The following is a 15370-nucleotide window of genomic DNA, read 5'->3' as shown; positions in this document are numbered from 1 at the left end:
TTCCATGAGAGAGTGACAATACCTTTCTTTATCTACATTGATGAATTTGCATAAGAGTTCATAATATACAATAGATGTAGCTTTTTTTCAGTTTCTTACAGTATTATCTACCTGTTTAGTTCTCAATCATTGATCTTTACTCTTCACATCTTTTCTAAAGGCATTGCTATAGATAGATTAGCTTCATCATATTTTTTCATGAGTAGCTTTGAGACTCGAGTACACTCACTTGAGTTGTCCTGAGTCTATGAATTCCTTATGTAAACCCACCTCGGAGAAGAAGAGCTGTGTTTTCTTCAGGACTTCTTTAAGCTCTGTCAGCTCTAGATAGTTACGACGGAGAGCCTCAGCATTTGTGTTCACTTCCTTTAACTCAGACTCGATCTTCTCAAAGGTGGCCTCCAGGTCGATCATTTCTTTAGGAGCTGGTGCCTTCGGATTCTCGTCTCGGTCTGGAATCTTCATTCCATCCTTCTTCAGTTCCTTGTGTATATATCCTGTAACAAACAGTGATAACATGTTAAGTGTCTCATTTCATGATAAAGGCAACCTATGAAACAGAAGAAGAATGGTTATAAAATCTTACATGTAGCTTTAAGATTTCACTTACAAATTTCACGAGTTTTCTCACCATCTCTTCACATCTAATTATCTCACTCATAAACTTTACAGTTTTCTCTCCATCTCTTCACATCTCACTCAAACTCTACTTACTGAGATTTCTCTACATCACTTCACATCTCACTCAAAATCTACTTACGGAGATTTCTCTCCTTCTCTTCACATCTCACTCACAAACTCTATTTACTGATTTTTCATTCCATCTCTCTCTCAATCTCTTCACATCTCAGTCACAAAATCTACTGAGTTTTCTCTTTCATCTCACTCACAAACTCTACTTACTGAGTTTCTCTCCTTTACTTCCATCTCACTCACACAATCTCCTTAGTGAGTTTTATCTCCAATTCTTTTATCTCACTCACAAAAACTACTTACTGAGTTTTCTCTCCATCTCTTCACATCTCATTATCTCACTCACAAACTTCCTCTGGAAGGCATTCACATCAGGATTCAGCTACAAATAAATTAAAACAATTAATTTACAGAAGTCACTAATTCAGTAGAATATTTTTATATAACTTGAACAATACTAGAATGAAAAATAATGTGATTGCATTATATTCTTCAATAGTAAAATTAACAAGGCTGTCTCATGTTGGTAATAAAATACAAGTATGGTTTCTGAATGAATCTGTTATCATGAATTTGCATGGAAATAAATATCTAATACATGAGGATCTTCAGAAAGTTGTATGTGGTTTATAACATAAACCTTACATCTTTGAATTGAACCAGCCCAAGCTCCCCCAGCTCTGAGACGCAGGCATAGGCAGCTTCTGATTGGAGGAAAATCTGACACAGATTCATTTCCTCGCTACGGAACAGAGCCCCCATCTTGGTAGTCTTTTGTTGGCTCCTCAGTCAAGACAGGATTTTATTTACTCAAATGTCTGTGGTAAAAAAAGATTTTCAGATTATTTAAGATGTTGTGACCCAAATAAATGTATTGAGTTTGACAACTTAATGTAACAGATGACAAGGTATTGACTGATATGAAGATCTTCAAATACATATGACCACTACATTTACTAATCTCCAGACATTAATAAATCCCTGAGATCCCAATGCATACAACAATGCTGCATTTTATATGAACTAGCAACACTTCTAACGTGTCTAACATGTCTAAGAAAATCCAGTCAGTTACAAAAAGTCAACATTACAACAATCCTTTGCAGGGTTTACTGACAATGTACATTAAATAAACACAGTGTTTCAGAACCAAGTCTACCTGAATATTAGTAATTTTATCAACCACATTGTATTCACTTGTTTATTTCCTTAAGTTTTCTATTATGCGAAACCATTGAATTTGTTTGAAGATTCTTCCTCACAACTATGCCAAGTCTGCAGAAAGATTTTTTAAAAATCTGATAATGTGTGCAAAACTATTTCCTCTTTTTTTTATTTTGGAAGCTGTCAGAACACATGTATTTTTTCCCCTTTAAGACACAGGAATGTTGTAAGCCTTAATTACATAGGTAATATAATGTCAGTGTCCTTAAAAGGTCAAACATCTTATCACAATTTACCAGTTACACCCAACAGCTGGCCATAAGTTTTTTGAACTTCTAATAGGATCTCATATTAATATCCAGATTAAACCATCTAACTGGATTATAAACATTCTATTGGTCCATACAATTCATCAAACAAGACTTTTACATGAAGAAACTACAAACGTTTACTGATATACTTCTAAATATACTCTCTCTTTCTCACTGTTCAGAAAGGCCATCTCATCATGGAATGAAACTTGACCTAGATATTTTTATGATAAATCTGTATCCCAAATTTCATTTTAGTATGTGCAACCTCTGGGAAGAAAATGAACTGAAACTGTTGGTGGACCGACAGACAGACCGACTGACAGCCAGCAGCAAAGCAATATGCCCTCCCTTCTTTGAAGAAAGGCATAATAAATGGTTGAGTATTTAGTGTTTTATTACACTCTTTTCCGCTTTTTTAAACAGTCTTATCCTGTTGAAATATATAGAGGATACTCAATGTTTTGTAGATGAATATGGAATTTATTTCATGAGTGGGACAGGATTTTTTTTATATTTTCATGAGTGCAAAGCACGAGTGAAAATATCAAAAAAACCCTGTCTCACGAGTGAAATAAATTCCATATTCATCTACAAAACATTGAATTTTCTGTTTATTACATTTTCTTTGATTTTCCCTTTGCCTCTGTCTTTTCTTAATACAGTGTCATAAGCTTGACGTCATAGTTGAGTGGTTGAGATGTCACAGCTTAGCAGTTCTGAGATTGAAAACATTACATAGCATGGCTTTCAGCAACATATTTGGGAAGAAATTTGCAGTTTTAGCTCTATCAAGATCGTTAGTTACTATCTCTATCTTATGACAGTCTAGAAATTATTTTTTACTTACTATGATATCCTTTCACACTGTGAGAGAATATCATTTTGGCATCCTTTCACACTGTGAGAGAATATCACTTTTATTCAATAAATAAATCACAGTATTTCACTGTTGAAAATGTAATAAAATTACATTATGATATACATGTATAGCTACACAACACATTATCAGGAATGTGTAACTAAATTTGTTGAAGACAGAAGAACTGTAGTGTGAAAAATTCCTATTATTTAATAAAATGGTTCTTGACTTTTGATTTCAGTCTAACCTTGACTATACAGACCTGGTCAGGTATTGGTTGACCGATAATTGTCAATAATTGTATAATATATCACTAACACATCATAATGGCTAATAGGCATCTTTATATCCTGTTCTGATTAACTAAGCACTTCTGTCTGACCCATACACTTAGTTGGCATAAGGAGTATTAATACAACAGGGAAAAAAATAAAGACTATGAACCAAGACAGGAAACCTCTCAGAAGTTATAATATAATGGACAACTTAGTGACAAGTTATAAGTTAAAAAAATTGACTCAGAGGAGGGAAACAAATTGTACCAAAATTCAGTCCAAAGAGTTCACAGGGGGAATTGACTTTCTTCATTTCATCCAATAGAAACACAGGGACTGATGTTCCTTATGGATACAATATATATTTATATACATGTATAACCATTAAGTTATTAAGAAACATTTTGTACTAAAAATATAGAATCACATGGTAGACAATGCTAATTTATCTTAAAATAAATAAATATAAAGAATAATTTAAAAAAAAAAGCACACTTGCCCAAGTGTTAGCTTGATTCCCACTTCTCAATTATACAGCAGATAAGAAATGTGTATATTCAGTTTACACAAAACAAACATCCAGCCCCCCAACACGAGAATGTGTTCACTTCTTACCTGAGTGACTTCTCAGGTAATATTTGGGCTACCTAGCTGTCAATCTTGCCTAGTTTTCAAGCTCTTTACATATGGTATAGGAAATATGCTTGTATAGAACAGCAATCAAAGATGAAAACAGCTGCAGAAGTACAAGTCACATGACTCAGATTACAGTTATTGTCATGTGATAACCTATCAGCTGTTTCTGAACTTTAATAACATCATTAACTCGGTATTGTGATAAAGGTCAAATATACTTTAAGTCATCAAAATCTTAATAACATTACAGAATTAGGCACTTATATATACAATGATCATTTCAGTTTTTTGTTGGGGGATGCATGTTGGCAAGTTTTGAATTAATGTGTCATGTTAATGTTAATTAATGCTAATTGTTGTGTGCAATGAGTACTTGGTTAGTGTTACCAGTTTACAAACAAAAATACCAATTAATAACTTATAATATGTCATTTTAAAGTCAAATATTTCCTTCCTTCATTACCCAAGTTTATATATCTTATTTATGTAGGGCTGATCAAACAATGTCAGAGCAGTTTCTGGGCTTTAAAAAATTAAAATGGATTTTTTTCTTTTTTTAATAAAAAGGTGCATAAAAAGGGGCTAAAACTGCTCAATAAACAGAATAAGACATGACTACTGTAGCATATTAAGGACAGATGATACAAACAAAAGTCACAGGTGGTGAAAAGTCAAATCCCAACCGGGAATCGAACCCAGAGCCTCTGGCGTGCCAGCGCTTTAACCACTGAGCTATTGAGACCTGATATATTGACTGACTTTCACACATCTGTGTACCTGGTGACATATTACCCCTCTTTGTAGAAATTTGTCCTCGAATTCTAGGAGTTAAGGAAATGCTGTAAGACGTTCCCAGGGAATAGTGGGTATTTGCATGTTGGGGGCCAAATGTCACAGGTGGTGAAAAATCAAGTCTCAACTGGGACTCGAACCCAGCGACTCTGGTGTATCGTGCCAATGCTTTAACCACTGAGCTATTGAGACTGATATATCGACTGACTTTCACGCACATAAACTTTTAATACATCCCCAAAGTGTGCAGAAAATCTTGCACCAAAAATTGCACCATATTTGCATTACAGGATCTGTAGCATTATGGTCAAAGACTAAAATATAGAACCATAATGCTACAGTTCTGCAGCTAGTAGAGCACCTGACTGGAGATTCAGGGGACCCTGGTTTAAATTCCGGTCTGGTCTGTCGCATTTTTCTCCTCTTCTGTTACATATTAATAAGGATGACTGCAGAAAGGTAGAATTTTGAACATCATAGAAAGTTTACAATTTCTTCATATTTTACAAGTTTAATATTCACATAATTTACAACCAAAATAGGTCAAAAAATATATACCAATCCAGGCATCTATTTTATTGTTTGTATCATCTGTCCTTAAGAAATTAGTTCTGTAATGTAAGAAAGCTGGAACAGAACACTGCTCAAATTGCACCTGTTTTTTGTTCTCTTTTTTTGTAACAATTTAAGCAAGCATTAAAGATATTAATTGTCTCTATCACTATCTAATATTATATTCTTCTTCCTGATCAACTACACCTCTTCCTATAACCAAGTATCTTGAATCAAGATTTATTTTAACTGCAGCCTTAGGCAGTATCTACCTACACCAAGTATTACATTACATGATCGTGGTTTTTTTTATGTTTTTGTGTTGTAAATGCTTGGTACGTCATCAGTGTGATCAGACTTAGGCAGTATCTACCTACACCCAGTATTACATTACATGATCATGTTTTTTTTTTTAAGTTTTTTGTTGTAAATGCTTGGTATGTCATCAGTGTGATCAGGATGTTATTTTAATTAATTTATCTTTTAACTGATCTTTTCCCCCATATTTTTTTGTTTCACATCTATATTATATAGATCTCACATCTTCCTGTACCATTCAAGGTAAACAAAGACGGTGCATATTCTGTCAAGATTGCTAACTAAAGGAAAACATGGAACAATTTATTAAATTTAGTGTAATGACCTTCCCTTCATACATCAAGCTCAATTAATTACCATATTTACTAGGAATTATACATCCTCCTCCTATATATATACCACTCTTCCTCTGTTGAAAAGGAAACTGAAAACATTATTAACCCAAACAAATGCATATCTCATCCCTATATTTTGACATTAACCATTGCTTTAGGTCTGCTAAATGATATTTTTTGTATAAGCCAGGGCTAGACAAATAGCATTGCCCAATGCCCAGGACAACCAATTTTGTTTGATTGCCAAGTTATTTGACAAGTGGTACCTGCCCACAGACAAGTGCTTTATCATTAACAAAAAATCATAGACTCAAATGTCGTTTATTTTACTGCTGTTGAAATATAATGGATCACAGCAGAGTATCCGTATTTGAAGCAACTGACAACAACATGGATTACTCAGTTGGGACTCCTCTAAAAGTAACCTTTTTATGTGTTGTTAAAATTTACATAAGACGTAAAACATGGCAGGTATCGATGCCATGTCAAAAAAGTTGAAGAGGATTTATAAAATATGATGAAAGTCCCCTAATCACTGATTATGATTAAAAAAACTCACTATTGAATATAGGCAAAATCTTAAACTCAGTGATAAAATTCTATAGGATGAAGTAAACCTTAAACCTCTGATACCCTGACAAATTCATATCTGCATGCACTCTTGTTTGTATCAATACACTCAGGCGAAATAAAAACTGTACAACATTAATGAAAAGATCAGAGTATAGCCTGAGGTTCTTCTTTGTAAAGTATATTTTCTTTCACAACTTTTATGTTTTCAGTAAGCTACAAATCTGGATAGTACGAACTGGTATGAATAGAATTAGGATGTCAATCTTTGTTGTTCATTGAAAAATTTTCAGACCAGAAGGCTACTTATCTTTTCAGTATTCACTTTTTTTAAGCTGTGCTATCAGAAAAGACATAGAAAATATTGTAAACTTGAGCTGCAGTCTACACAACCTTTGTACATGAACTGATGATGTAATAAAGATCATCCATAAATCATGTCTATCAGTATATTCTTATTTCCCAAATTATACATATGCAGGGGGTAAAACTGAATCTAATGAAGCCACTTGATTAAATCATTCAAAAGATGCCTTAGACAATAAGGAAAAAGCAGTCATATTCCTAGCTGCAGGTAGCTAGCTGGTCTGAAAAAAATTGGGATGGACGACCAGAGAGCTACAATTAAATTCTGGATTTTTCGATTGTAATACTTCGTGAATGTGTCATAGAAAATATTTCATACAAAAAGTTGAAGAACTCTTGGGGTACAGAATGGAGGGGGGGGGGGGGGGGGGTCCCGTCCCCAAGCACCTGTGCCAAGAAGACACAATTTGATGTGTGAATTTTACATGCAATGTTTTCAGAAGAGTTCAAAGTTGAATACTTCCACTGCACCAACTGAAGGTTCAACTTTTTGTGCATGCTGCAAAAATAACACATGTAAGAAAAAAGTGTTATGAAATAGCTAAATCAAGCTATTTTGAATAGCTTAATAAAGCTATATAGCTTAATCATGAGATTGTGCCAGACCTGGTTAACATGGTTAAAGTATGAACTTATGACTGGTAGCTCATCATCTTCTTCTTCATCTTTCATTGACATATGTATAAACAGTTACATTTGGTACTAAAGGTGTAAGAGAAAAAAAACCACACAACAAAAACATGTTAATATTTCAGTTCCTATAAGGTCAAATTGCAGTTCCCTCCTTTGTGAATAGACTATAGTTAGAATAATATAACTGTGTCTAAGGACAGGCCAATATCATATTAATGATTGAATATTCTCTTCAAAATTTTTACATAAAAACAATCACACTGATGTTAAATCATATTCAAACGTTTTCCATTTGCTCTCACATCCTTACAATTTATTGTAAGTTTCCATTAACAGTATTAATTGACACCATCTTAAAATTAATTTAAAAAAAAATGCATGAACTGCTGTAGTTCATTTTTTTTTAGGAGGGGGTCTACAGTATATCTACACTGTGGATCTTTCAACAAATTCTTCTGCTAAACACAGAAACCTGTGCTTCTCAGTATAGGCCAAACTAGACTAACCTTGTGTTTATTTAAACACTGGAATCGTCTCTAATGAAGTTTGCATTTACACCGCCTACTTCTTGAAAGTTCTTCCCTGATAACCTGGTTCTCAACTCTCAGCAGAATAACCAGTTTTGTCATGTGACGATCCTAAATTTTAAAATATTAATCAAAAGAACAGAAAATATCCGGAAAATGTGCAAAAAAACTCACTGACAATTCCAAGATTACTGTGGTTCAAAAAATATTAATAAATTGCTTTCTACTATTTTTCTTTTAACTTCTATAAAGCAGTTTTTTCACATTGTAAATAAATATTTTAAAAATATTTTTGGTTTTTGAGACGATCCTTCAACATTAAATTTCAGTATTAGCTCCCGTGTCAGCTCTTCAGTGTCAACATGTGGAAGATGGAAGAACGTCAACAAGAAGAGGTGATTCAGGTATTTCAATTAATTTCCACTACAGGGACATTTTATACGTATAATGTAGTTTACCTGGTATTTAGCTACTTTTAGATTGTTCTATTTCCCTTTTTAATGGTTCCATATGACTTGTTTCTTATTTCCATACAAATGCCATGTTTATATTAGAAGAGTGATGTAACTTGAGGGCAACACATGTCAGTACTGTAAGATAAATACACTGGGTATCCATTAGAAACTTCTGCAGCAATGAAAATTATCTATGGATTTTAATTTGTAAAATTTTGTTCTTGTTAGGAAAAAAGATCTCAAATTGGAATATTTTGCACAGTTTTTGTTCTTTAAAAAGATAAATTAGTAATTTTAAATGAATAAATAATTCACAGGTAGAGAGGAAGCTTTCAGGATTCGATTTTTGGAAAAAGTCTCTAAATTCAGCCAAGTATGTGGTGGCACCAATGGTGGATGCAAGTGAGCTGGCCTGGCGAATGTTGAGCCGTAAATATGGAGCAGAGCTATGTTACACCCCCATGTTTCACTCATCAGTTTTTGTTCGGGATCCTAATTACCGGAAAGAAGCAATGCAGACATGTCCAGAGGATAGGCCACTGATTGTACAGGTAAGAAAAGGTGGTATTAGAGGAATGATGGGCAGTCTCTTCCTACTTCAGAATGAAGCACACCAGACTGATACTTTATTATACTGTAGTTCTGTGCCAATGACCCTGACACATTCCTGAGGGCAGCCCAGTATGTGGAGGATATTTGTGATGCAGTTGATTTAAACCTTGGTTGTCCTCAGACTATTGCCAAACGAGGTCACTATGGAGCATTCTTAGAGGATGAGTGGGACCTACTGAAAAAAATGGGTACATTTATTATTTATTCATTATTTCATATCAGTGATTAAGTTATGATAGCTTTTGTCTTTTTATAGAGATTTTGTGTTTAATGATGACTTTTAATATAGCTCAATAGGAAAGTTCAATAAATCATCACTAAGTAACTAAACATGTAGATATAACTTTAGGAGAAACAGTTGATTAGATATGTCATATTGTAGTTGCACTCTGTCATCAAAAGTTGAAGGTTCCAATTACATGTAAGATTCGAGTATTTGAGTCAAAAGAGAAGACAGTACTCTACGCACAGATGTTGGAAAAGGCTGGCTGTCAGGTAGGAAGAGCTGTCTACAAAAAATTGAGAGCATATTGAGTTGGTCTGTCTGTCTTTGCATCTGTTTACAAAATTATCCTTGATTATATTTTATGAGCCAATTGTTAAGTCAAGATAAAAAGGTTGTCCAGAGGGGGCTACAGATGTAAGGTGTAAAATTCTTGTTGGTCACAACTTTCTGTGTATTATGATCCTTAAGCAGTCGTTTGATTATTGCCAGATAAATATGAATATCCCTTTTCTCACCTACAAAATGCTGAAAACGTGAAAGAGCTGTGACTAGCATTCAACTGTATGAATTATAATGTTTATAAAAATTAAATCAGCTACTTACCTCAGTAGCCTCATGATGTAGATGTGGTACTTTACAGACCAAATTGTACTAAGCTATCTAGCAAGCAAATAAAGATTTATGATTTGCTACAATTGACTGTTGTAGCTGTTGACTGTACATGGTCGGACAAAGGAACAGAAGGGAAGATTTACAGGCCTGGCAGACTGGGATATCATCAAACTCATCAGGTCAGATACCTTAGTCATTGTGGTTAAACCAAATATTCTTTTACTTCATGCAAAAGTTTGAGGAGGGAGGAAGAGGCTTCAGTAAATGGACAAAAATGATAAAATGCATCATTTTATAAAATAAAGATTAATTTTAAAATTAAAAAAAAATACTGTTGAATTCTACATATGTATATACATGTACTGTATGAAGAATTTTACACTTTGGACCCCATTGGAATTTGAGTAAAAGTTTGTCACCTCACCTGAGCCAAAGGCTCAAGTGACCTTTTGTGATCAAAATTTGTCATCGTGGTCATATACTTTTCACAATTTCATCTTCTTCTCCAGAACCGCTGTGTCACTTTCAACCAAACATGGCATAGAGTAGCCTTGGGTGAGGGAGGTTTAATTTTTTTTTAAATAAAGGGACATGACCTCATGAAATGTGAGATAATCAAGAAAAATAGGTTGGGTGTCATAAAAATTGTTCTTCTCAAGAACCACTCTGCCAGAAATGATGAAACTAATGTGAAAGCTTCCTGACATGCTGATCAAGTTGATTCAAGTTTATTCAAATCATAGTCCCCTGGGGTTGGATGTGACCTCAAAGTATTAAAATTTTCATGGGCTACTATTCAAGGATAGCAGGATCATGATTAGTAGCATTCTCAAGTAGTGCAGATTCTACATTGTTCTAAGCATGACCTGTTGGAGATAGGGTAGAGTCACAAACAATAGAATGTTTTACATAGGAATAAATAGAAAAAAATCTTAGTACTAAAGATGTAGGATGGGACCACAATAGAGAATTTTAAAAAAAAATCTTTTTTTAAAAATCTTGTAAAGAACAACATGATCATGATTAGTCATATTTATATGTAAGCATCTTCAGATAGTGTACATTCAGTGTTTATTTATGGCTCCTAGGGCTAGGGTGCATGTAATATTTTGAAGATAATGTGACTGCATGTTGAGCTTTGTGGTCCATGGATCTCTTAATCTCAGGCTTGTAGTTCATCCAAGATGGAAGTATTTTTTAAGTATCATGTTTTAAGTTATTGTAGAGAGAATATGTTTGAAATTTTTAAAAAATATTTTTTGTAGGGAGAGTGTCTCAATTCCTGTATTTGCTAATGGTAACATACAGTATCTAGCTGACGTGGAGCGGTGTATAGATCAAACAGGAGTTCAGGGGGTCATGTCAGCAGGTCAGGGATCATTCAGGGTTCATACTTCCCTGTACAAATCAGCATTGTTAATAATGATTGTGGCTATAGAACAGATACATTCTCAGTTCTCTAAAATCTCTAGCTCTATTTTTATTTTTTTTTATAGAGGGAAACCTACACAATCCTGCATTGTTCACTGGCGACAGCCCCCCAGTTTGGAAAATGGCTGAGGACTACCTTGAGATGGCTGAGAAGTACCCCTGTCCTCTATCGTATGCCAGGGGACACATCTTCAAGGTGTTTCACCACAGGTAGGTTTATAAACCACATCTCACATGCATGTTTAACCACCATAATAAGATCCTTTACAGTTATACACTGATCATAATTTCTGTTTCAGCCTTAACGTACATGCAGATATTCGTGAGCTTATTGCAGTTGGAAGGTCTTTAGAGTGCTTCAGACTGGCTACCCTGAAACTGAAGGAGAGATGCCTGGTTAGGTTCACTTCAAAATGAAGATCAAGACAATCAAAATAGATAGACAAATCAGAAACAGCATTCCATTTTTGTTATGGTATATATATTTGTTTTAAAATGTCCTTTTTGAAATCATGTTAAAATAATATTCTGTTTTGTAGGCAGATGCAGAAAAATACAAAGAGAACCCTGAACTGTTTTCATCAGAGTTACCTTTCCCTTACTGGATTTGTCAGCCCTATGTCAGACCAGAGTAGGTTTTTTATTCAGAACATTTTTATGACTGTATGTCTTTGAATAGGCTAGAACTACCTTTTTAAAGTTAGGAGCGTTAATTGAAGTATGTCAAAACATTATTATTAGAAGCAGATGTGAATTACATGTATATATAAACATGGTCATGTAGATGTAGTTCTGGGAAAATAAATTCAAGAGTTGGATATGATTTAATCCTTGTCATACAGTGTACATGTTGTATGTAAAAGTGATGAAACACAATTTGCAATTTTTATTGCTGTGATATAGTCCAAACGATGTGGATAAGAACAAAGATAAGAAGACCATAAAGCGCCCTCTGGAGGAGAAACTCCAGTCTCCGGAATTTGCTGGATTGTCCAAAAACAAGATCAAAAGACTCCTTAGGAATCCCCTTAAAAAGCTGACGAGAGGTTCCGAGGAAAATTATGAGAAGTGTGTGGCCTGCTGTAATATCAGGGTATGTATGTGTTAGAAGTTTACAAAGCTGTCATAACATCAAAGTACATGACTGTATCAAAAGTATACAGTATTTGAAAATCTTATATAGATAACATATGCAGTAAAATAATGATTTTGTAATCAAATATATTAAGTTCAAATATTTATTTCTACTTAAATGTTGAATCCAAGATACTAAGCATGTGATGGTAGCATGTATTAAATATTGTACCTGTCTGAAAATGACACACCTTGACATTGATACACACAAAAATATATTTCAATGAGTACTCGACTATCGTTCAACTAAAGCATCCAACTATTTGACTAAACTGTCAGTGTAAAATTGACATCCCTAATTAAAACTTACCTGTCAGTGGGGGTATTTGTCATAATGGCATAGTAAATTTTTTGATGGGTGGTACCCATGAAAAAAAAATCCACAAAATATAATGATTCCTCAATGCATACATATACATGTACATTCTAGTTAATCATTTGTATCACAAAAATTATTTTAGAATTAAAACCTTGAAATCTCTGTCTCAATAGTTACTGGTAGATTAGGATTCAAATGTATTACAGATGTTCTCTGTACAATGATTACCGGTGGTGAGTGTCTTTACCTGTAAATGCTAGATAACCTTACTCAATGTTGATAGACTGACATAAGAATAAATGACTACAGGCACTTAGCATAGTTTTTCAAAGTTGGTGGAGGGAGGCTGCTAGAGAAAAAAATGACAAGCAAAAGAACAAAAATGTTTCACTAAAGTGGATAAAAAGGCACCCCAAAAATTATAAGTGGTCACTGAAAGTGAGGGTAGGGACCTCCCCCCCCCCCCTTTTCTAGTTGATTGATCTAGAGTACCCCATTACAGTGATATACTTTCGATGTTTACTTTTCAGGGTAGAAAGTGTTCTTATATGATGTGCAAGAATTGTTGTAAAGAGAAGACATTCCGGGAGATTCTGGACTGTAAAGGTTGGTATCCACATCTTAGGACAGAGAAATATACACTTGTGTTAAGATCTCTGACATCAGTTACTGCCAACATGTACTTCTCTCACATGGTCATAATTCTGTGGAATCACAATTTCTGTTCAATCTGTGGGTAGAAAATTACGCGAATTTCTTTGATTGTCTTTGTATGTCCTTATTGCATTTTAAGTAAATTGAGACAAATTACAGTGGAAAATTGTGACTACGTACGAAGCGTAAATTAATCCCACATGGAAAGAAGTACATCAACAGTACCATCAAAAGAAAGAGAAACTTATCTGCTATCCATTTGTTTTTAACAAATTAGGTCACAGGATTATGCTTCACACGAAAAATTCAAGCAAAGTTGCATTTGATCAGAAGAAAAGAGAAATGGAGAATATGAATGAAGATACAGGGGAGGTAAATCTAGACAGCAGGTGCCCTGACAAGGAACAGGGATGTACTCAGGGGATAAACAGGGAAAATGAGGAGGACAGACTAGCTGATGTGGACACTCAGGCTGAAAACCCAATGGAATTAGACACTAGTGAAGCACAAAGTGAATCAACAAACATCCTTCCAGTGTCTAATTCTAATACAGTGATAGCAGACACAAGTTTTAAGGAGGGAATGAGATGATATTTTAAATGTGCATTTAGATATATTAAAAGATCATTCTGTTAATTGTATTTTCATGTACTTGTGTATTTTTGATAAAAATTCTACTTTAAAAGAAATGATTTCATTTTTTTCCTTCTTGGTGTGCTGAGTGATTCTAGATTGTACAAATCCTGAGACCTCAAAGCAGGATGGGGTTAAAATAGGGGTCATCTTACAAACATTCCACAAAAGCAGAAATTATGTACATTAAAAAGCACAATGAAGAAAGGCATTAATGGTACAACCATCATTTTGTGACAATTTGTGTTTGTTCAAATCATGGACTGAAAGATAAGATAGCAGGATTGGCTAATTTTAGTACGAAGCAAGGGAGAAAATCATTGATAGAAAAATACACAATATCATTAATGTCTAATATCCCAAAAGGAAAGACAAAGTTCAAATGGAAGGGAAAAATTGCAAAAATAGAAAAATCCTGAAAAATATACGGAAAAGGAAAAATCTGTATCTTTATATAAAGTTTTTTTTTTATATTAAAAAAATCTTCAAAAATGAAGGTCAGGGTCAAAGTCATGAGGAAGGTCAAGGTCAGAAAATCATGATACAGTTGAATTGCTCTTGCCAATATCTATCTTTGAATAAAGCTCAATGAATCTAAGGACAGACGATACGTTCCTATCCTATAATGTATAACTTTTTCTAAAAATTTATCATTGAAGTATTGCTACTGTAACGTATGTGTTTACTCACAAAAAATTAAGGTACCTTACCAGGCATTTGTGCAAGATACCAGATGATGGTGTTTCCTATATAATACTTTTGGAAATAACTTAAATTGTTTATATGAAAAAAATTATCCGTTTGATTTTTTAAAGGCAATTCAGAAACCAGTTTAGAAATCATAAGGTAATTATAATGTTAGATATTTTTTATATATTACAAGGATATACAAAACAGATATCTGAGGAACATATCGACTGGCCTTAAAAATATCTTGAAAGTGAGGTCAAGGTCACAGGGAAAGGCAGGGTCAGAAAATTTTCACAAAAGTTTTCATAGATATACATGTATGAGTGTGAGTTTTTATAAAGATATCTTGAATAGTGTCTTTCAAACTAAGGCAATTACAAAATAAGGAATTGAAAAGGGAAGGTCAAGGTCAGAGAACTTCAATTTCAATTTAATTAAATAGTTATCAACATGTATCATTGTTTGAATATGTATGAGATTTGTCTTTTAATTGCAAAAAATGAGGAATTGTGAGGTCAAGTTCATAGAGAAGATCAAGATCAGAAAAATTTAAAACAGTTGAAAAGTTCT

The 15370-nt window shown here is 33.9% G+C and overlaps 2 protein-coding genes across 6 annotated transcripts in view; one reads left to right on the top strand and one right to left on the bottom strand.

Annotated features, from left to right (window-relative positions):
* The window catches only part of LOC133199592 (V-type proton ATPase 116 kDa subunit a 1-like), a 30212-nt gene extending 22131 nt beyond the window's left edge, over positions 1-8081 (bottom strand). For 3 of the 5 annotated variants that reach the window (XM_061335424.1, XM_061335423.1, XM_061335425.1), the window contains exons 1-4: positions 8014-8080; positions 1339-1511; positions 997-1075; positions 271-497 (exon numbers count right to left, since the gene is read on the bottom strand). In XM_061335424.1, the coding sequence (XP_061191408.1) occupies positions 271-497; positions 997-1075; positions 1339-1455 (423 nt within the window). In that variant the 5' untranslated portion in view covers positions 1456-1511; positions 8014-8080. Of the gene's footprint in view, positions 1-270; positions 498-864; positions 871-996; positions 1076-1338; positions 1512-8013 lie in introns of those variants that run through there. The other 2 variants (XM_061335422.1, XM_061335427.1) reach the window with 2 other exon arrangements.
* A 306-nt stretch (positions 8082-8387) lies between these two features.
* LOC133199403 (tRNA-dihydrouridine(16/17) synthase [NAD(P)(+)]-like) lies at positions 8388-14098 on the top strand. The gene is made up of 12 exons (XM_061335205.1): positions 8388-8438; positions 8807-9040; positions 9130-9289; positions 9484-9596; positions 10036-10118; positions 11205-11308; positions 11436-11580; positions 11670-11766; positions 11910-12001; positions 12274-12463; positions 13354-13429; positions 13755-14098. The coding sequence occupies exons 1-12, from the start codon at positions 8397-8399 to the stop codon at positions 14066-14068; spliced, it is 1650 nt and encodes a 549-aa protein (XP_061191189.1). The 5' UTR covers positions 8388-8396; the 3' UTR covers positions 14069-14098.
* Positions 14099-15370: the final 1272 nt, after the last annotated feature.

The sequence above is a fragment of the Saccostrea echinata genome, unplaced genomic scaffold (genome assembly GCF_033153115.1).
Source record: "Saccostrea echinata isolate AGI-Se365-2 ecotype Australia unplaced genomic scaffold, CSIRO_AGI_Sech_v1 ptg000034l, whole genome shotgun sequence".
NCBI lineage: Eukaryota > Metazoa > Mollusca > Bivalvia > Ostreida > Ostreidae > Saccostrea > Saccostrea echinata.
This window is presented reverse-complemented; position numbering and strand designations above follow the sequence as displayed.